This window comes from Lepidochelys olivacea, assembly GCF_965140295.1.
Source record: "Lepidochelys olivacea isolate rLepOli2 genome assembly, chromosome: 1".
In the NCBI taxonomy this organism is placed as follows: domain Eukaryota; kingdom Metazoa; phylum Chordata; order Testudines; family Cheloniidae; genus Lepidochelys; species Lepidochelys olivacea.
This window is the reverse complement of record NC_140411.1, coordinates 143,635,610-143,656,704: the sequence shown is the minus strand read 5'-3', so window position 1 is coordinate 143,656,704 and position 21,095 is coordinate 143,635,610. Positions and strand designations below refer to the sequence as shown.

Sequence of the window (21,095 nt, the reverse complement as noted above, 5' to 3'; positions counted from 1 at the left end):
TAAAAAAAATCCTTCACCCTCCTGCTGTAGGCCAAAACAGAATCATAATCTACAGAACACAAATGCCAATAAAATCCCTGTGCTCTATTGTGTTCCAAGGCTGAACAGAGGTTTAAAAAAAGGTGAAGGTCACAGCTACTCAGAGAAGTAGCTCATTTTTTTTTTATTTTTTTTTTTAAATGAGAAAGAGGGATTTTGCTTTTAAACAGTTGTGCAGGCAGACCATGAGTGTGGATTTGAAGCAACTCCTCCCCCTTTCCCCACATACACTGCCTGCCCAGACACCACATGCAAATCTCAAGTTTACCCACACACGCTATCAAAGCTGCCACTACAACACAGTAAGATACAGTATTCATTTATATGGCACCATCAATTAAAAAAAAATAAACCTCGAGCAGTTACAGGTACTACCTTTAGTGCTCCCCTCACCCTGAATTCCTCTGCCAATTTTCGAAGTTTTACATTTTCTTTTAATCATTAGTTTCTTGTCCAGTTGCTGTATAGAAGGTGCCAGCACATACGCAAAAAGTAAAAATACACTGAAAGTGCAGTAATAATTTTCCCTACAATGTCATGCACAACCTGTAATGAGAATCAGTAACATTTCAGGTAGAAATGTGCTGTTCACCCTTTTAAAAGTTAATGCAATTTACATAAGTGACTTTAAAAGTATTGGTCAGAAACAAAAATTGCTGAAGTCCCACAATGCACTTTGGTGTATTTGCCAGCTCAGTGTTTGGTCAATGAGGCTGGTACAGCAAAGAAAATATTCATTCACACCACTACTGGCAATGATTTGATTGGTTAAAGTGGGCAGTGTCTTGCTTCTGTGTGGGGTGTGAATGGTTATTTCCCCTACATTTGTGTGGACAAAATGATTAGTGAATATTTTTCAAGTGAGCCTTCTTCAATTAGGTTCTTTGTCAGAGTAAATCATGAATTAAATGGACCAGGTAGAGTTGCCAAATGTGACTTTTGCTAGCTTAACTTCAGACAAAGAAGGACGCAGCTCTGTTATTTTGGCAATGACAACAGGAAAGTGTGGCGTAATCCGCAAATCAACTCTGATTCATTTAACAGCTGCAGCTTTCCAAAGGGCAGTTCAGATAATTTCTTTGTCAGATAAATTTTTGTCGACAGCAACGGTAATAGTCTGAATCTCTAATATATTACAACTAAAGAGTAGCATGCTCATTTTACAGAGTTTGTATTGCATACACAATGTTTACCAATATATCTGAGTTGTTCAAAACATTTTCGTTTTTCTAGTTTTAGCACTTTTGCATGTGGCCCTGCATTGGCCCAGCTTTCGTTGCCTGGTTCAGGGCATAGGTAAGTACTGAAACTACCCAAAGCAATTACTTTGATATTAAGGCTGGCTATTCTCCCTCCTGGGCGTCACCTCCCACTCAGCGTGCAGTGTTTGTGCCTGACAAGACCCAGCAATCCAGTATGAAAGCTCCTCATTCAGGCTCACAAAGAGGAGACATTGTTCAGCAAGATGGATCTGAGTACAGCACCCTCCACTTAGGCCTTATTATCAGAGTTACAAGGTTTCCTACCAAAGCCAAAATAGTTTTGTAAGGTAACTAACTCCAGCCACTGCCAATGGAATAATATGAAAGTCTTTTGACAAAGGTCAAACTACAGCTGCATGACAGAACAATGTACAAACTTGCTAACTGTAAATCTAAAAAGAAAAGGAGTACTAGTGGCACCTTAGAGACTAACCAATTTATTTGAGCATAAGCTTTCTTATTGCTGAATGCATCCGATGAAGTGAGCTGTAGCTCACGAAAGCTTACGCTCAAATAAATTGGTTAGTCTCTAAGGTGCCACAAGTACTCCTTTTCTTTTTGCGAATACAGACTAACACAGCTGTTACTCTGAAACCTGTAAATCTAAAGGCATTGTTTTATTAACATACAAATTCTATATGTATAATTCAAGCAGTACATTCTAGTATATACAAGGCCTCAGAGTTTCCTTAAGTCCAGCTAACATTTGACTAAATGTATAACTATGTCCACAAATGTTTTAATGGGCTGTAACAAAAGTTACAAAATTTGGAGTTTCCTTTTAACCTTTTTAGTAAAGAGGGTTCAGTTTAAAAAAAAAAAAAATAGAATGAGAGCGCGCTGCAGTCTAGCCTAGCTAACAGAAGATTCAAGAAGCATCTTTTTTAGTGGAAGATATAAGGCCTTTTCTGCACTGAGTATTTTTGTACCTGTGTAGCGAAACTGATATAACAGTGTATGTAAGCTCCTATCACAAACCCCCTGCCATAGTGTAAACTGCGATTTTGCACCGGTACAGCTCAAAATTGTGTAAGAAAGAAAATAAGTCCCACAAGAAAACCCCGTACAGCCATGGTGACACTTCTCACTTTGCAAACTAGGATAAACTGCAACATCTCTATACTCTGAGCTTGCACCACTGCATTTAGATTAGCATAGCTAAGCCAGCGCAAACAAACAAAAACCACAAAGCATAAAAACCACGTCAAACTGCACAGCTTTTGGTTTCTGCCCTCAACGATGAGCCAAAGTTACAAAATGGTTAGGCATGAACGCAGTAAAGCTAATCTAATTCGTGATGTGAAGCATCAAATAGGCCAATTATATTAAATATGCAGTCCTTCAAAAATATATATATATATTTCTGCATGGTAAAGCAGCTAAGGGGAATAAACTGAGCCTGGTTTTATTTATTAGTTTGTCTCAATTAGCTCTGCTTATATGAAAGCGTGTCCCAGTCATATTTTTTGGGAAATCACCAATGGGTTTGTAAAATAGCCAAAAGCAATGGCAATAAAGGGGCAAAAATACCGAGTTAGCATATCTAGGGACAAGAGGGGTGACTTTATTGGACCAACTTGTGTTGGTGAGAGAGACAAGCTTTTGAACTACACAGAACTCTTCTTCAGATCTGGGAAAAACAGAAGCCCTGGGGACTTCATTTTTCTTCTCTCCAGAAAATGCACTTCAGTTAGTACATCTATCATTCACATGCTGCAATTTTCTAAAGCTAAAACGTGGTTAAACATATAACGATCTTATCGTTGGAAAATTGATAATCCTGAGTTTAAAGCAGCAGTGATAAACTATGGCAGGGCTTCAAATACAGTAATCCATGGCAAGTAGGAAGTTCTCTCAAAGGGAGCTGGAAGGAGTGTAACTTTGGATTTCTGCAGAATTTATGATCTCATTATTCCCCCCCGCCCCCCTCCCAAAAAAAACCCTAGCCATTTTGACTGCAAAGATGGCATTCAGTTCACAGTGGGAATGTTAAGTGATTTAATGTAGGTTGTCCTAAGTCTGACGAGAAACAGTTCCTGGCTGTCTGTTTCTGAGATGTTTCCTATGCTGCAACCGAGGGTAAAACTGATTAGGGTGGTCAGTTTTCACTGCTACTGTTCAGAGTTTTGTGCAGCAATGAAACTGGACGAATTTTGGGTTAATTTAATTCCACTACAACAGGAGGACCCCTCTCCTCCTCTCTCTCACACACATACACACACACAGAGAAATAAAAAGGAGCAGGCGGATCAGCTCAGCCTAGGAGACTCCATGATCCTTTCGGGACCCACAAGGGAGAAATAAAATAAGAGAAAAAAATATATAGGGAAGGAAGTAAAGCAAGTACGGTGTGGACAGGGGAGAAAAATAAGGCGGCTGAAAAACAGGAAGAGACACACCATGATCTAGAACAGGGATTGGCAACCTTTGGCACGTGGCCTGCACCTCTTCCCACAACCCCCACTGGCCTGGAACGGCGAACCGCGGTCAGTGGGAGCCTCGACTGGCCGAACCTGTGGACGCAGCAGGTAAACAAACCATCTCGGCCTGTGTGCCAAAGGTTGCCGATCCCTGATCTAGAATAAGGAAAGAAATAAATAAAGGTAGGGAAGAAGGTAAAATGAAAACAACAAGGACACAGTAAAACACCTTCTAAATTTAAAATGTTCAAAAAAGTTTTAGTTAAGTACGGTATTTAAACTAAGTCTCAGGCAGTACCCAACTGTTTTGTTCCTTTAGGGGTTTTATTTTGTTTGGGGATGAAGGGGTGGGCAGAGGTTTTCAGATATACGGTTCCTTTTATAGATTGCTTTCAGAAGCTCAGATGGTGTTAACGCTGCTTTTCTTACATAGTTATAACTATGCTCATAGATGACTTCACTCATCTGGTCAGAATATGAACCCAGGGTCCAATATCCAACTCACCTGCCATTTTTGTTGATGTAAGTTGCTAAGTAACCATGATCCTCCCAGTTATGAATTGTTTCTGTCATTCCCTGCTCTTGAAAAACAGGCTGTAGACCTTTAAGAACGGCATTGCAATCAGCTGCAAGATGAAGGGAAGGAAGGGAAAATACAGTCAGTTAAGACATTCTCAGACAAACGTTAAGTTTACTACACACACCTGCTGCTTTATGTATATTTTAAAAAGGTTCTGTAGTTCTTGGCAGCAGTCTGGTAGCTATACTCTGGACCGCCTTTGTTCCCCCACTAAGGCAGTGGCTTTTGAGTCTGCAATCTTATGCTATGAGGGTGCCTTGTCCCCTCCTTTATGACATCTTTCTGGTCAAGGAAGTTCCATAAGACTTTTTTTTTTTTTTTTATAAAGAGTTGGGTGATCATAGGGCAAAGTGTCTAGTTTAATAGGATTAATATTATTACTCAACCATCTCTACCACCATGATAGCAAGACTCCAGACTTGTACTGTTTTAATTATGATAAGACCTAATAATAGAGAAGCTACTGTACTGGATGATCTCGCAATTTAGTATTCTTCCCAGGTTAGGACTTTTAACATTCTCTCTAATAACAATGACTGACTGGGCAAGATGATCCAACCAATTCCACTCCAGACACAAGCCAAGCTTTTCCTGGTTCCTTTTAGGAACAAAAAGACGATTTTCCTCAGGTGAAGAGGGAAACTCTAAGGTGAAAATTTGTAGCTAAGGGATACAAAGCAATAATAAGTGCTAATGCACGTTTCTCACCACCACCACCAATACCAACAGTGAGTTAGATTTTTAAATTGACTGTCAAGAAGCCCTCCAACAGAGACTTCAATCTGCAGGTATTCTCTGTTGGTCATCACTTTTCTATCATTCTACTGATTTATGCGCTGATCCCTGTCTGTGGTACAGAGAGGTCTGTTTGCACAGAACTCAATAAAGGCTCAGGGCCTTAGTCATCAAACTAGAGATGTTACAGAGTTTAGTAGACTTTCACAGGCCAAATCTAAACTAAAATGGAATTACTTAGAGCCGGTTCCCTCAGTTATTTACTTACATTAATTAGACAATCCCGAAAACAGGAGGAGCAGAATGGTCATTCCCTTATTTAAGAGGAAGCCATTATAACCTGCCAACTATAATCCAGTTATTCTGCTAGAGTTCATATCCAATATACATAAACATTTGTCCAAAGTCATCCCTAGTGTGATCCCATTGAGTTTAATGCAAGTAACATCTGAGACTCGTTTGCTCTGTTATCTCCAAAAAAAAAAAAAAAAAGATAAATCTACTTTTGTAAATCAGTAATCATCCTTTTATAGCTAAATCAAACAAGTTACAGCACAAAAGTCTAGTGTGCATAAAATAAAGAGACTGCATCTTTTGCTTCCTCGTTATGGTATTTTAGAAGCTGTATCAAGAGTGAAATGCTAAACTAAATTGTGAGAAGTTAGTTGACCTTGGAATTAGTTATCCATGCTAAATTAGTGATTCTGGTAAAATTATATGAGACTCAGTGTAAAACTGGCAGAAAAGTGTCATACAACGCAGGTTCTGATGTACATAGCATTAATCCTCAAAGCATAACCCACAAGTTTCAATTAAAAAAAAAAAAGGAGAGAGATATCAAGCCCCAATTAAACCTCTGTTGCCATAAGACCATTCAGCAAGACAGGCATAGCAAAACAAGTAGCTAGTCTACACGGAGAAATATATTGTTTAGCTACAGTGGAATAATTATAACTATAGCTAAGCCAATATAGCTATATGCAGACACTATTCCAGAGTTAAAGTGACTTTATTCAACCATTAACTCTGCTTTAGCTGGTCAGTTTCTCCAGGTAGACAAGCCCTAAAACTTAGGAACCCCTATCTTCCACCGAGTACAAAGACCACTAGACTAAACTGCCAACCTGATTATTGATTGCTATTATGTAAAAGCTGTACTCAGACATGTGGGCTATCATCCATATAATTTTACCAAAGAAATTGAAATACTAGAGAGGAACAAAAAAATATTTCCCTTATTTTTCCCTGTCAACAAGAATGATGTGATTCATCTCTCTTGCCAAATGTAGTAAGCTGGGAAGGCAATGCCTTTTAGATAAAGATCAAATAATGTTAGAGCTAACAAAGCAAGAGTTCACATTTTCCTTTTATCTTCTAGGTTTCATTCATTACATTCCCTGGGTTGCAATTTATGCTTAACTAGAATTAAGAAAAAACAAACTGTACTAAAAAGTACTGAAGAATTTGGATGCTGACATGTCTACTAATTTGACTCGTGTGTAGTGTTCACACATGCACAACTATAAGTGGACTCTCCCTCCAAACCTCCACAATATACATGCAGTGTTAAGCGGTGGTATAAATTCAAACTTTACTGGGGAGATTTTATTTCCAAATTTCTTTGGCAAATTAGCTCAATTAACTATTCCCATTATGATAGCTGAAACATAATCAAATGCAATCTCTACCCTCCCTCCTCAAAAAACCACAACTTTTTTTTGCCTTCTTTCATATTCTACGTTTTCTAGGAAGTTTTAGAGCCTCTCCCTGGCTTCATATCCACTAGCAATTTTTATACCTCCTGTGCAGCAGCAGCAGTAAAGATACACCATTGGTGTAAGCACTAGCACAGACTAGACTCAGGTGTTTACAGCAGTGGCTTGAAAGAAGGTTTTCATGACTCAGTGTTGAACACCCTGCCCTGCTCCTGTTGTCTGCCCTGCTAGTACTGGTACAACCACTCCCTGGCAAGAAAACTGGTTCCACATTTTTTAATTTAGACTCTGCACTTGGTGCGGTCTCTTGTGTTGTCCATCCCATCACCCACACATCCTCCCCACTACTACACCCGTCCGTCGTCATCTCCCTCCCACTTTCTTTCCTTTCCTCCTACAAGATCATAAGAGTGCTACAGGAACATGAAAATGAAACTGATGGGTGCCTCGTTAGTTTAATTATACACACAGCACTTTCCAGGCCAGCAGATTAGAGTGAAAACCAAAAAGGCCTGGTCTACACTTGAAAATTAGGTCAGCATAACTACATCACTCAGGGGTGTGAAAAATCCACACCCCTGACCAGCATAGTTAAGCCAACCTAAGGTCTGTGTACAGAGTGCAAAATTGATGGGGAGAATTCTTCTGCTGACCTATTTATCCCCCTCAGGGAAGTGGATTACCTATGCCAACTGAGCAACTTCTCCTGTCAGAGTAGGCAGTGTTTATACTGAAGCTAAGGGCTTGGCTACACTTGCAAATGTAGAGCACTTTGAGTTAAACCAGCCTTCGTAGAGCACAGTAGGGAAAGCGCTTCAATATGTCCACACTGACAGCTACAAGCATACTGACGTGGCCTCATTAGCAGCTCTTGCAACGGCCACAGAGAGCAGTGCATTGTGATAGCTATCCCAGCATGTAAGTGGCTGCAACGTGCTCTTCAAATGGGGGGGAGGGAGTGGAGTGTGACAGGGAGTGTGTATGTGCGGGGAGAGAGAGTGGGTTTTTGGAGGGGCTGAGAGCATGTCAGCATGCTGTCTTGTAAATTCAGACAGCAGCAAACCCCTGCCCTTCCTCCCCCGCCTCTCTCTCTCTCACACACAGCATTCCACAGTAATGGTTGCTTAGTCTTGGAGCAGATAAGCAGCTGGCTGTCAGAAACAGCGCTTTCAACAGGCATATCCGCATTCCTACAGCAAGTTCAAAACAATGAGAAGAGTGGTTACTTGACTTAAGGGGATTATGGGACGTTTCTCAAAGCTGATCAGAGCGCAGTAATGCAACACCTCCTTCACCCTGATGCCTGGGCGTTTCAGCCAAGGCGCAACAAGCATTAATCTTCTCGCCTAAGTAGAGTACCAGGAGCGCTCTACGTGCCTTGCCAGTGTGGACAGGTAGTGAGCTAGGGCGCCCAGGGCTGCTTTAATGCACTGTAACTCGCAAGTGTAGCCAAGCCCTAAGTGTAGACATGCCTAAATGAATTCCAGACCTTCACTTGAATGCTGCAGCTGCATCATCACCACCACTGGGTAGCCAGGAAGTATTTGGAATATTGACACCCACCACCTCGTCCCCCCCACTCCCCAGTTTTAAAAATAAATGAACTTGCCCCCCTACCCAAGTTCAGAGCAGGAGAATCAATACACTGAGCAACCCCTAGCAAGGCAAAGTGTATCCTCTGACCATAACAGCAACTCAAGTGAAAGAAAGCCTTTCCATTCAGCTCAAATTTTGACGCAAGTTCAGGCCAGGGAAATTTCTCTATAGTTCACATGGAAATTTAACAAACTGCATTTTTTTAAAATGTGACAGAATTAATAATTATCCAAGTATCTGGCATTTATGTATTGAAAGGAATGGAACTGCAAGGGATTAGATATCAAAGAATACAAAACAAGAATTACTATTACTTATAATGACATCACATCTGCATAAGTTTTAAGCATCCAGTCTGTGCATAACAATATGCTTCTAGAAGAGGCAATTTGGAATAGCTACAGACATTCCTCTGAAGTTACAGTTGCCAAAAGGCTGCTCGCTGTTAAAAATCAATTAATTTAAATACTGTCTTAAGGAGAAAAAACATTACGATCTGCTAGTCTGACTTCTTGCACAATACAAGCCACAGAATTTCACTCTGTAATTTCAGCATTCAGCCCCATAATTTGTAGCTGAACCAGACCATCTTTTTTAGAAAGACATCCAACCTTGATTTAAAGTCTCCATGTAAGAGAGAGTTTCCAACAATATCCCTTGGTAATCTGTTCCAATAGTTTATTACCCTCTTGTTTATTACACATCCTTTTTCCAGTTTGAGTTGCTCCAGTTTTAATTTTGAGCCATTTGATCTTGTTATGTCTTTATCCTGTGGATTAAAAAAGCCTTCTAAATTTCTGGTTTGTTCTCTCCTTGTAAGTACTCCTACACCACAATTAAAGTTGCTTTTTAAACTTCTCTGTAAGATAAACAGACTAAGCTCCTTAAAACTCATTGCATGGTATGAACACAATTAATGTGATGGTTCCAAGAATACAACATCAATTTCTATCTGTTTAGTTCTTGCTAGTCAGATAAAACAAATTAAATAAGACTGTGATGGGGTTCAACTAGGGACTGTGGGACCGCTGTGCCTCATTAACTCACTAATCTGGGTTGTCTCTCACAATGCCTTACTGGAGACAAGCAGCAAACCCCTCCACATGATGTTAACACTCAGTACAACTGCATGTGGAGCCCCACACCCAGCTAGATTGCATGAATGCTCCCAGAGCCACTCATGAATCACACAGAGAAAGGCACCAGCCAAATCCCCCCCTCTCCAAACCTAGTACCTGAGGAATATGCCATCTTGAACTGCTCAAAACCCTTTCTTGAGCAATGCAAGTTTATTAATTGGTTCACTACTTCATCAATGGAAAGTGGACATATACAAGCCTTTGTAACCTGAGCAGATTTACCAAGCACTTCAGTCAAACTCACTGATAAGGATAAACATTAGAATAAACTTATTGATTACAAAAGATGGATTTTAAGTGATAGGCAAAAGTCAGAGTAGTTACCAAAGGAAAATAAAAGATAAACACACAGTCTAAATTCTCAACCTTATTAGACTAGGCAATCTGGACTAAGAAGTTTTTCTCACCCCACTGAATACTACAGGTTGGTTACAATCTTTCATATGCAGGCTCTTCCTGTTAGCCTGGGGACTAGTCTCCTCAGCGCTACCGATCTTGTTGCCTTCAGCATAGTTGGGGGAAGATATAGGACAAACCATGCAGCCTCTGTCCTCCATTTTATATCCTCATTCCATGTGCTTGGAGAACACAAGTCCAGGTATGTCTGATGGGCAGAGTCACCAGGCAAGATTGAGAAATTCCCTTGGTGTGGACTTGTGCAAATGAATCACTGAATTGTAACTCCCTTGCTGGACAACGGCTGCTGATGGTTGTTGGACATGCACCCAGGCATTGGTTAGCTCCCTTGTTGTTGTTTCTGGGGATCTAATACCTCGGCAATTCCCCAATTCACAGCATATTTTAGTGACAACCATACAACACAATCTAATAACTTCATATGCACTAATTATATACATATTTAGATAGAACAATGGCTTTCAGCAGATCATAGTCCTTCCCATGAGTCCCTACCTGGCATGCTTTATATGAAATATGACAATTATATAAAAATTATGAATATGGGGTTTACAAGGTGCCTTCCCCATCCCTGAGGTATAGTGTGTCACAAAGACCCCACTGTTGAATACTTCTCCAGTTTTGAAGACTACTTTTTCCTAAATAAACCCATGGACTAAGTTACAAAGCAAAAATTCATAAACCTAATGTAAGATATGACACCGAATATGCATGGTCTGAAACATCATACCTGTGCAAATACTACTGTATAAGCACACATATTTATGCCACTGGGTGTTAGTATGTGTTCACCCTCCACACAACATGCAAATATACAAGTGGCCTGGGAAAAGAGCAATCTGAATGCCTGACAACTTGTGACAGTTCAAGGTATTGGATGCAGGAGTTTGAACTTGCAAATCTATAAAACCAGTGCTCTGTAGTCCATAGCTACATGGCTCCAACAGCAGCAAGTCTGATCCTTTACGATCGCACTGTCATTTGCTCTTACCTTGTAGATATATCCCATGATATAGCAGTATGGCCCTATGAAATCTATGCCTATAGATACACTAGCTATGTGTATTACCAACATGTGCATTTGTCAGCACATGTACATTCAGGAATTGGGGTTGAGGGGGAAGGGCAGAGGCCCCGCACTGCGCGCTTTTTGATTTAGGAAGTAGCAAATAAATCTGTGGATTATGGACGGCTGTAGAAATGGCAGAAATAAAGTGCATTAATCATATAAATTAAGAGGTACATTTTCATTTAACTGATAGCATGCAATATTTCTGGCCCCCATCCCAAACGTAATTTGGTGCTATGGCAGGGGGGAGGAAGGGCGAATTCACCCAATTGAGCAGATTACAGGAGCCGAGCTTATAAAACTAAGAATTTATATACCTCCGAAGATACTCCATCTCTAAATGTGATGTTTCTCAGGGCAGCAATATAATTCATTAATTAACTATGTTTCTCACATTTACTTATTTTGAGTAGAGTTTTAGACTTCCAGGTTTTCTAAAGTTTAGGAAGGCTGTTCTTTCTTGTATTAATAGCTTTTAATTGTAGCTTTTGTTGAAGGGATGTTTTTAAGAAGAAACTGAAGAGCATAAGAAACCCCATTCTAACATGACCTTTCAAACAACTGAGCTACTTTTGGCCTCAAGTTGGTGAAAATATGTCCTCTAAAAACAATTGGCCTTTGCAACAAACATCTCCCGCAGTACTAAGTTTAGAAGCATTCTGCTCTCTGTAAGAAAAACACCATAGGAAAATCCTTTGTTTTATGCACACTAGGTCCAGCCAGACACAGAATGCAGGAAGCAGAGCTCTGTACCAAGACTTTCAAGGCACTTGGGAACTGAATTTTTAATAATGTTCACATGTGAGCAGCCACTAATATTTCAAGTTGAAATGACCCACCTGTTGTTTAGTTGTACATGGGAAAGTGGATCAACATTGGATTTTCCTGTGCACCTGCTCTGTTTTATTAGGTTCCTCATGTGTATAATATGGAAGATGGGTTCAGAGGGCTACTTTTCCTTAATAGATTATCACAGTAGTAGTGAAGTTCTAAAATTACGCTACCAAAATAGGAATGTAGAAACTACACAATGAACACAAACCAAGTTCAAAAGTGAATTTCTTTAATACTCATAATGCTTAGCCCACTTGGAGCTTCTATGAGATAGCGTAATAAAAGTAAGGTGATCGCTAAGAAAAGGGAAAATTTGCACAGAGAAGACCTAAAAGGATTTCTTCTTTGCTTTTTACGTTTGCATGTCTTGACTTCACTGTTTTTGCTGAAGTACTCCTTGGTGGACTGGGAAGGGGGAAAAAAGTAAAAAAAAAAAAAAAAAACACCATACCCCACTAGTGAGTGATGTGATAAGACAGTGAAAACAAGAGCAACCAAGACAGGAAGGAATTTTTATCTAGGCTGTTTGAAATGGAGTTTAAAAAAACCTGATAAAGCCATTGCAGTTGGGAAAACTGCTTTCAGCAGATTACCTTTCAAACTGATTGAGAAATCTTCTACTCCAGTCCTACCTATCCATATCTCCAACCAAGTCACCCAAAAAGGTATTAATTACATTGGGGGATGGGGAGGATTATAATTTGGATCAGATCTTATTTACATATCATAAATCAAGAAGAGAGAACTTTTATTTTTTGCAGGTTAACTTTGAACTGCTATTCTACTTTGAAAAGTGACTAAAGTCTTGTGTGCACTTGAAATGCTACAGCGACACCACTGCACTGCTATAGTGCTTCAGTGTAGACACTACCTACGCCAACAGGAGGGATTCTCCTGTGAGTGTAGGTAATCCAACTGCCTGAGGCACAATAGCTGGGTCAATGAAATAATTCTTCCATCAACCTAGCGCTGCCTACACCGGGGGTTAGGTTGGCTTAACTAAACAGTTCAGGGACATGTATATTTTTTCCCCGTACGAGTGATGTAGCTGGGTCAACGTAACTTTTTAGTGCAGACCAGGCCTGCGTAAAAGTTGCACCTTAGTGCTGAAATTTTTGCTACCTGTGAGAATTCAGAGCAACATCAGCTTTCCTAAGCGTGTGTCTAAGCTACGAAATTAGGTCGAATTTATAGAAGTCGATTTTTAGAAAGCGATTTTATACAGTCGATTGTGTGTGTCCCCACTAAGCACATTAAGTTGGTGGAGTGCATCCACAGTACCGAGGCTAGCGTCGACTTTCGGAGCGTTGCACTGTGGTTAGCTATCCCACAGTTCCCGCAGTCTCCACCACCCATTGGAATTCTGGGTTAAGCTCCCAATGCCTGATGGGGCAAAAACATTGTCGCAGGTGGTTTTGGGTACATGTCGTAAGTCGCCCCTCCTTCCATGAAAGCAGACAATCATTTCGCGCCTTTTTTCCATGTGGGCGCCATACTGCTTTCAGCAGACGGTGCAGTAGGACTGCTAACCGTTGTCATCAAACCACCGCTTCCGCTGTCACTCTGCTCTCCTGCTCTTGTCTCGATAGCGAATTTCTCCATGTTGTCTCTCATGGGCTCCCGCTTCCCCTGCAATTCTGTTCTCATGAATCCACCTTGCAGGTTGTCAGCCACCACTTCCGCTGCAACTCTGCCCAGCTGCTCTTGTCTCGCCATACCATGGCAAGCATGTAGCCTGCTCAGCTGTTGTGTCCTGGCAGCAGATGGTGCGCTAGGTCTGCAAACCATCGTCACTGAACGACCACTTCTGCTGCCACTCTACTCTCCTGCAGATGCCGTACCATGGCAAGCATGGAGCCCGCTCAGATCACCGCAGCAGTTATGAGCATTGTAAACAGCTCGCGCATTATCATGCAGTATATGCAGAACCAGAACCTGCAAAAGCAGGCGAGGAGGCGATGGCAGCATGGTGACGAGAGTGATGAGGACATGGACATAGACTTCTCTCAAAGCACGGGCCCTGGCAATTTGGCCATCTTGGTAGCAATGGGGCAGGCTCATGCCATCGAACGCCGATTCTGGGCCCAGGAAACAAGCAGACTAGTGGGACCTCAGAGTGTTGCGGGTCTGGGACGATTGCCAGTGGCTCCGAAACTTTTGCATGCGCAAGGGCACTTTCATGGAACTTTGTGACTTGCTTTCCCCTGCCCTGAAGCACAAGAATACCAAGATGAGAGCAGCCCTCACAGTTCACAAGCGAGTGGCAATAGCCCTGGGGAAGCTTGCAACGCCAGACAGCTACCGGTCAGTCGGGAATCAATTTGGAGTGGGCAAATCTACTGTGGGGGTTGCTGTGTGCAAGTAGCCAACGCCATCACTGAGCTGCTGCTATCAAGGGAAGTGACTCTGGGAAATGTGCAGTTCACAGTGGATGGCTTTGCTGCAATGGGATTCCCTAACTGTGGTGGGGCAATAGATGGAACGCATATCCCTATCTTGGGACCAGACCACCGAAGCAGCCAGTACATAAACTGCAAGGGGTACTTTTCAATGCTGCTGCAAGCACTGGTGGATCACAAGGGATGTTTCACCAACATCAACGTGGGATGGCCGGGAAAGGTACATGACGCTCGCATCTTCAGGAACGCTGGTCTGTATGAACAGCTGCAACAAGGGACTTATTTTCCCCGACCAGAAAATAACCGTTGGGGATGTTGAAATGCCTATAGTTATCCTTGGGGACCCAGCCTACCCCTTAATGCCCTGGCTCGTGAAGCCGTACACAGGCAGCCTGGACAGTAGTCAGGAGCTGTCCAACTATAGGCTGAGCAAGTGCAGAATGGTGGTAGAATGTGCATTTGGACGTTTAAAAGCACGCTGGAGCAATTTACTGACTCAGTTAGACCTCAGCGAAACCAATATTCCCATTGTTATTACTGCTTGCTGTGTGCTCCACAATCTCTGTGACAGTAAGGGGGAGACGTTTATGGCGGGGTGGGAGGGAAGTTGAGGCAAATCGCCTGGCCGCTGATTACGCACAGCCAGACACCAGGGCGGATAGAAGAGCACAGCAGGGCGTGCTGTGCATCGGAGAAGCTTTGAAAACTAGTTTCATGGCTGACCAGGCTACAGTGTGACAGTTCTGTTTGTTTCTCCTTGATGAAACCCGCCCCCTTGGTTCACTCTACTTCCCTGTAAGCCAATCGCCCTCCCCCCTTCGATCACCGCTTGCAGAGGCAATAAAGTCATTGTTGTTTCAAATTCATGCATTCTTTATTAATTCGTCATACAAATAGGGGGATAACTGCCAAAGTAGCCCAGGACAGGTGGGGGAGGAGGGAAGACGGCCACTCTGCACTTCAAAACTTACTGAATGCCAGCCTTCTGTTGCCTGGGCAATCCTCTGGGGAGGAGTGGTTGGGTGCCTGGAGGTCCCCCCCAACCCCCGCATTCTTGGGCATCTGGGTGAGGAGGCTATGGAACTTGTGGAGGAGGGCGGTTGATTACATAGGGGCTGCAAGGGCGTTCTGCGCCTTTCCTGCACCTCAATCATATGCCGAAGCATATCAATTTGATCCTCCAGTAGCCTCAGCATTGCATCCTGCCTCCACCTCTCCTGTTGCCCCAGCCATCTGTCCTCGCGTTCATTTTGTGCTTTCTTGGACTCTGCCATTGTCTGCCTCCACACATTCTGCTGGGCTCTTTCAATTTGGGTGGACTGCATGAGCTCAGAGAACATTTCATCGGAAGTGCATTTTTTTCGCCTTCTTATCTGCCCTAGCCTCTGGGACGGAGATGTTAGTTGCAGCGTTGAAACATTTGCAGATGCTGGAGGAAAAAAGGGGAGATTAAAATTGAAAAAAAGACACATTGGCCATTTAAAAGGAGAGGCTGATATTTTCGGGTTAACGTGCAGCACAAACTCAACTAACCCCCCCCACACACACCTAATTCTCTGGGATGATCGCTTCACCCCTCCCCACACCATGTGGCGAACAGTGGGATGGATTTCTTTTCAGCCACAGGCAAACAGCCCAGCAGGAACGGCCACCTCTGAATGTCCCCTGAATAAAATTCCCCTATTTCAACCAGGTGACCATGAATCATATCATTCTCCTGAGGATAACACAGAGAGATAAAGAACGGATGTTGCTTGAATGCCAGCAAACAACGGGACCACATGTTGCCATGCTTTCTTATCCAATGATTCTAGACTACGTGCTACTGGCCTGCCGTGGTAAAGTGTCCTACCATGGAGGACGCAATAAGGCTGCCCTCCCCACAAACCTTTACAAAGGCTTTGGGAGTACATCCAGGACAGCTTCATTGAGATGTCCCTGGAGGATTTCCGCCCCATACCCAGACATGTTAACTGGCTTTTCCAGTAGCTGTACTGGCCGTGAATGTATCCCAAGTCTTATGGGCAAAGTAATCAAACACACTTGCTTTTAAACAGTGTATTATATTTACAAAAGTACACTCACCAGAGGTGCCTTCTCCACCTTCATGGTCCAGGAGCCCTTGGAGTGATATTGGATCCAGAGTGATAAACAGTTCCTGGCTGTCGGGGAGAACCGTTTCTCCGCTTGCCTGATGTGCATTATCTTCCTCGTCCCCAAAATTCTCATCCCTGTTGTGTGAGACTCCCCCCTTGCAGGAGTCCACATACAAGGTGGGGCAGTGGTAGGGGCACTCCTTAGAATTGCATGCAGCTCATCCAGAAGCGGTATGTCTGGGGCTCTGACCCCGAGCAGGCGTTTGCCTCTTGGGTTTTTTGGTAGGCTTGCCTAAGCTCCTCAGGTGTCACGCGACACTGCTGCGGGTCCCTGTGATAGCCTCTGTCCTTCAAACCCTTGGAGATTTTTTTCAAATATTTTGGCATTTCGTCTTTTGGCACGGAGTTCTGATAGCATGGATTCATCTCCCCATACAGCGATTAGATTCAGTACCTCCCGTTCGGTCCAAGCTGGAGCTCTTTTGCGATTCTGGGACTCCATCGTCATCTCTGCTGATGAGATCGGCACGGTCACCTGTGCTGATCAGCTTGCCACACTGGCCAAACAGGAAATGAAATTCTAAAGTTCGCAGGGCTTTTCCTGTCTACCTGGCCAGTGCATCCGAGTTGAGAGTGTTGTCCAAAGCGGTCACAATGGAGCACTGTGGGATAGCTCCCAGAGGCCAATACCGTCGAATTGCACCCACACTAACCCAAATTCGACCTGGCGATGTCGATTTCAGCGCTAATCCCCTCGTCGGGAAGGAGTACAGAAATCGATTTTAAGAGCCCATTAAGTCGACAAAAATGGCTTTCTTGTGTGGATGAGTGCAGGGTTAAATCAATCTAATGCTGCTAAATTCGACCTAAACTTGCAGTGTAGACCAGGGCTAAGGGCATGTCTTCGCTATCAACGTTAGAGCTTTAACGTGGCTGTGTAGTCGCAGCACCAGCACTGGGAGAGAGCTCTCCTAGTGCAGTAAAAAGAAACCACCCCAAGAGGGGAGTAGCTCCCAGCGTTGGTGCACTGTCTACACTGCCACTTTAGAGCACTGAAACTTGCAGCGCTCATGGGGGTGTTTTTTCACATCCCTGAGCGAGAAAGTTGCAGCACCATAAAGTGGCAGTGTAGACAAGGCCTTAGTGACTAAAGTTTTTGCTATGTTTAATTCTCACAAGCAGTGCAAACTGATTATTATAAGACAAGTATGATTCTATTCTTTCATGTGTATTGAAACAAAAATGGTTTGATGAGTTCCAGCTACAAGGCCAATATGATACAAATGAGTAGGAGCTACAGGACTGGGACCATTGCCATCAATTCAATCCAATGCACATGGACAAGATTCACCATAGTTACAGATCTCGTCTATTTGCATTCCATTATACTACAAATATTCAAGTAATAGTCTTTTTTTTCCTTTAATCCTAGTAAGGAAGATGTTCACTTTTCTCTTTGTATTCACACAGGAATGGGAGTATAAGAGAAACCCTGTCTCTCTTTAAAAACGTGACTGCAAGCCAGACAAACTGTCAGGAGATCTGGAGCAACAATGTGCCTGAATTCCCTTGATAATTTTTGTCAACTGAAATAACATTTAAAAAAAAAAAAAAGTCTCTCCCTCCCCTTCCCTCCAAGATATACAAATGAGTGGACAGTTGTGAAAATTTAGACATCAGTACATGTAAAACAAAACAAAGCACGATTTTCTAGTTGCTGTACTCTGCCTGTGCTCACATTGCAAATACCTTAAGGGGTTGTCAGATGTATGAAGTAAACTGTAAGAGGTCAGTTAAAAAATCCAATGGGATGTATAAATTGGAGTCCCAATTCTCAGATTACAGAATTAAAAAACTGTTAATAATTACTAGTATTAGAGTAGCATCCAGAAGTCCCAATTAGTATCAGAGTCCCAGTGTGCTAGACACAATAGATATAGAGGACATTGCTCTAAAACATGAGTGCAAGTCTTGATAATAACTAAAAATGTGCATGTTCACAGTAGCATAGGTTTTGTGAGACACCTAATTGCTCGAAGTTCTGTGCCAACTGCACCCAATGACTTCGGCTCTGAGAGAATTGATAAAGTGACATGTATTTACTCAGTCTTTAAAAAGGACACTAAAGGACACATTTCTGTCTGGCTTCAAAGACAAAAACTTCATTTTAAACAAGAAGAACAGAGGACATGGATTAAAATGTTTCAAACCTATATGAGTCATGACTGCGTACTAAGAAACTGGTAGCCAGCCTCCCACCCCATAGCCTATAATTAAACACAGCACAAGCAGAATGTGAAGTCTGTTAGAAACCATAATCCCAGTATCCTGAGGAAATTCCATTCTGCCTATCTAAATCCCCCTTGAAGTTTCAATTGGATAGACCATTTTTTACTTCCCATTCTTAATGACTGCATAGCTGTATTAAGCATTGGTTACGTAGCACCACAGTTTTGCATGGCTCTTTACAGCTAAGAGAGATGGTCACTTCCCCAACAAGTTTAGAAGGCTAAACCAGATAACGTACGACAGAGAAGGCCAGGGTTGCAAATGAAGGTGAGGAGACTTAGGCCTGATCCACACTAGAAAGTTAGGTCGGCACAACTAGGTTGCTCAGGGGTGTGAAAAATGCGTGCCCGTGAGCGGTGTAGCGATGCTGACCTAAGCCCTATGTAGACAGCGCTAGGGAGACGGAATACCACGTCAAAGCATCTAGCGTATTACTGGTATTATTTAAAACATGTTTCAGAGTAACAGCCATGTTAGTCTGTATTCGCAAAAAGAAAAGGAGTACTTGTGGCACCTTAGAGAGACTAACCACAAAAGCTTATGCTCAAATAAATTGAGCTACCGCTCACTTCATCGGATGCATACTGTGGAAAGTGTAGAAGATCTTTTTATACGCACAAAGCATGAAAAAAATACCTCCGCCCCACCCCACTCTCCTGCTGATAATCTGTCTAAATCTTGCTCAGAGTTGGTCTATTTGGTCTAATTAACCTCTTACAAAATGTCTCAATGTTGGCATTAAGTACTAAAAAAACGTTTCCTTTTGTATGGGTATATTTATTGGCCTCTGGACTCCTGCTCATCTGAAGTCCCACCCATATTTTTATTTGCTAAGCGCCGACTGGGAGCTCAGGAGGATACAAAGAAGACATGCTCCCTGCCTTGAGAAGTTTAACCATCTAAAACCATGATCCCGCAAGGATGCTCTGAGTGGGCATTACAGTTCACCCTCTCAGAGCTCCTTGATGGATCAGGGCCAGCATAGACAGACAAATCAAATCAGACCCAAGAGTCACCAGCCCACAGGATGGTTTTTGTAACTGGCCATCACTATAAAAATCTTCATCCCAATATAAAAGTCTGCCTATCCTACAGCCAGTTAAGGATCTAGCAAAGCCAGATTTAAAATACTTTCCGGGTGGTTGAGATTTAAGCTATTTGGGAAGGGAAGGCCATTTGTTTCAAAGTTTGAAAAAAAACCAAGGTCACACTTCAGTATCTGCTTTGATTTTTAGTTGCATTAACATGCATTAGCTTCACTTGTCAGAGATGATAAATCGATCTCCAAAGCTGTTGACTCACGAAGACTAACTACATTTCCTCAGTATTAAAAGTACTTTTCCTGGCTTGCGTACAGCACAAATAATATTTCTTGCTCATTGGAATTCAATAACCCTGCTCCATCCCTTTTCTATTTTTGACTCCTCCTACTTAACAGTTGCCCTAATGCAATTAAAACACACACAAGTTGTCTCTTATTGTGTTAAGTATTTTATGGTTTTGCTTGGTTCAGCCAAGCAACTTTTAGATCCCTTCAGCACTGCTGAGGAACTGGGACCATTTTAGGAACCACTTCCAACTAATCAAAGAATGTTTTTCTATTAAGCTAGGATGAGTCCCAAAATAACCTTCCCCAGGAGGTAAAAGAGGCTTAAAACCACTAATCATGCCTCTCAGAATTTGGCATGCTGATTCCATAAAAGGCATACTTCTTGCAAGACAGCCTCTAGAGAGAGAAAGAACACTGACACAGTGACATATCACTTCTTTCATAGACAGCGCTCACATAGACTTGCACCAAAACAAAAGGGTGCAAATAAAAATAGAGATTTTCCAAAAGTTTGATATTGACAGAAATAAAGAAAGGGCTGTTTTGCCACCCAACCAACTGTAATTATAACAACTGATTGTTTTTTTCAGCATCTGTTCGCATTCGTTCTTAAAGTAAGGCCTGGGTTGGACACACCACAGCACTATGCAAAAACTACTCAGCAATGGTAAATGGAAAGCTTTTCCCAGCAAGTGCCTTAAGCCAGCAATTTCTACAGAATCTAATATTTCATTAAAAGAAAGTTTACTAGTCCTTCTGGCTAAAATGATAAACTATCCAAACGTAAGGTTTAGAGTAGCAGCCGTGTTAGTCTGTATCCACAAAAAGAACAGGAGTACTTGTGGCACCTTAGAGACCAACAAATTTATTAGAGCATAAGCTTGGGTTTGAATAGAAACTAGAGTGGCTGGGTCATTACACATATTGAATCTATTTCCCTATGTTAAGTATCCTCACACCTTCATGTCAACTGTCTAAATGGGCCATCTTGATTATCACTAAAAAAGTTTTTTTCTCCTGCTGATAACAGCTCATCTTAATTAATTAACCTCTTACAGTTTGTATGGCAACTTCCACCTTCTCTGTATATATATGTATATATCTTCTTACTATATATTCCATTCTATGCATCCGATGAAGTGGGCTGTAGCCCACGAAAGCTTATGCTCTAATAA

At 42.2% G+C, this 21,095-nt stretch overlaps 1 protein-coding gene across 1 annotated transcript in view; it reads right to left on the bottom strand.

Moving 5' to 3' along the window:
* Window positions 1-21,095, bottom strand: part of SMS (spermine synthase) — a 78,534-nt gene that overhangs the window by 41,928 nt on the left and 15,511 nt on the right. Inside the window, exon 2 of the mRNA XM_084642585.1 lies at window positions 4,227-4,347. Coding sequence (XP_084498711.1) covers window positions 4,227-4,347 — 121 coding nt within the window. The remainder of the gene's footprint in view (window positions 1-4,226; window positions 4,348-21,095) is intronic.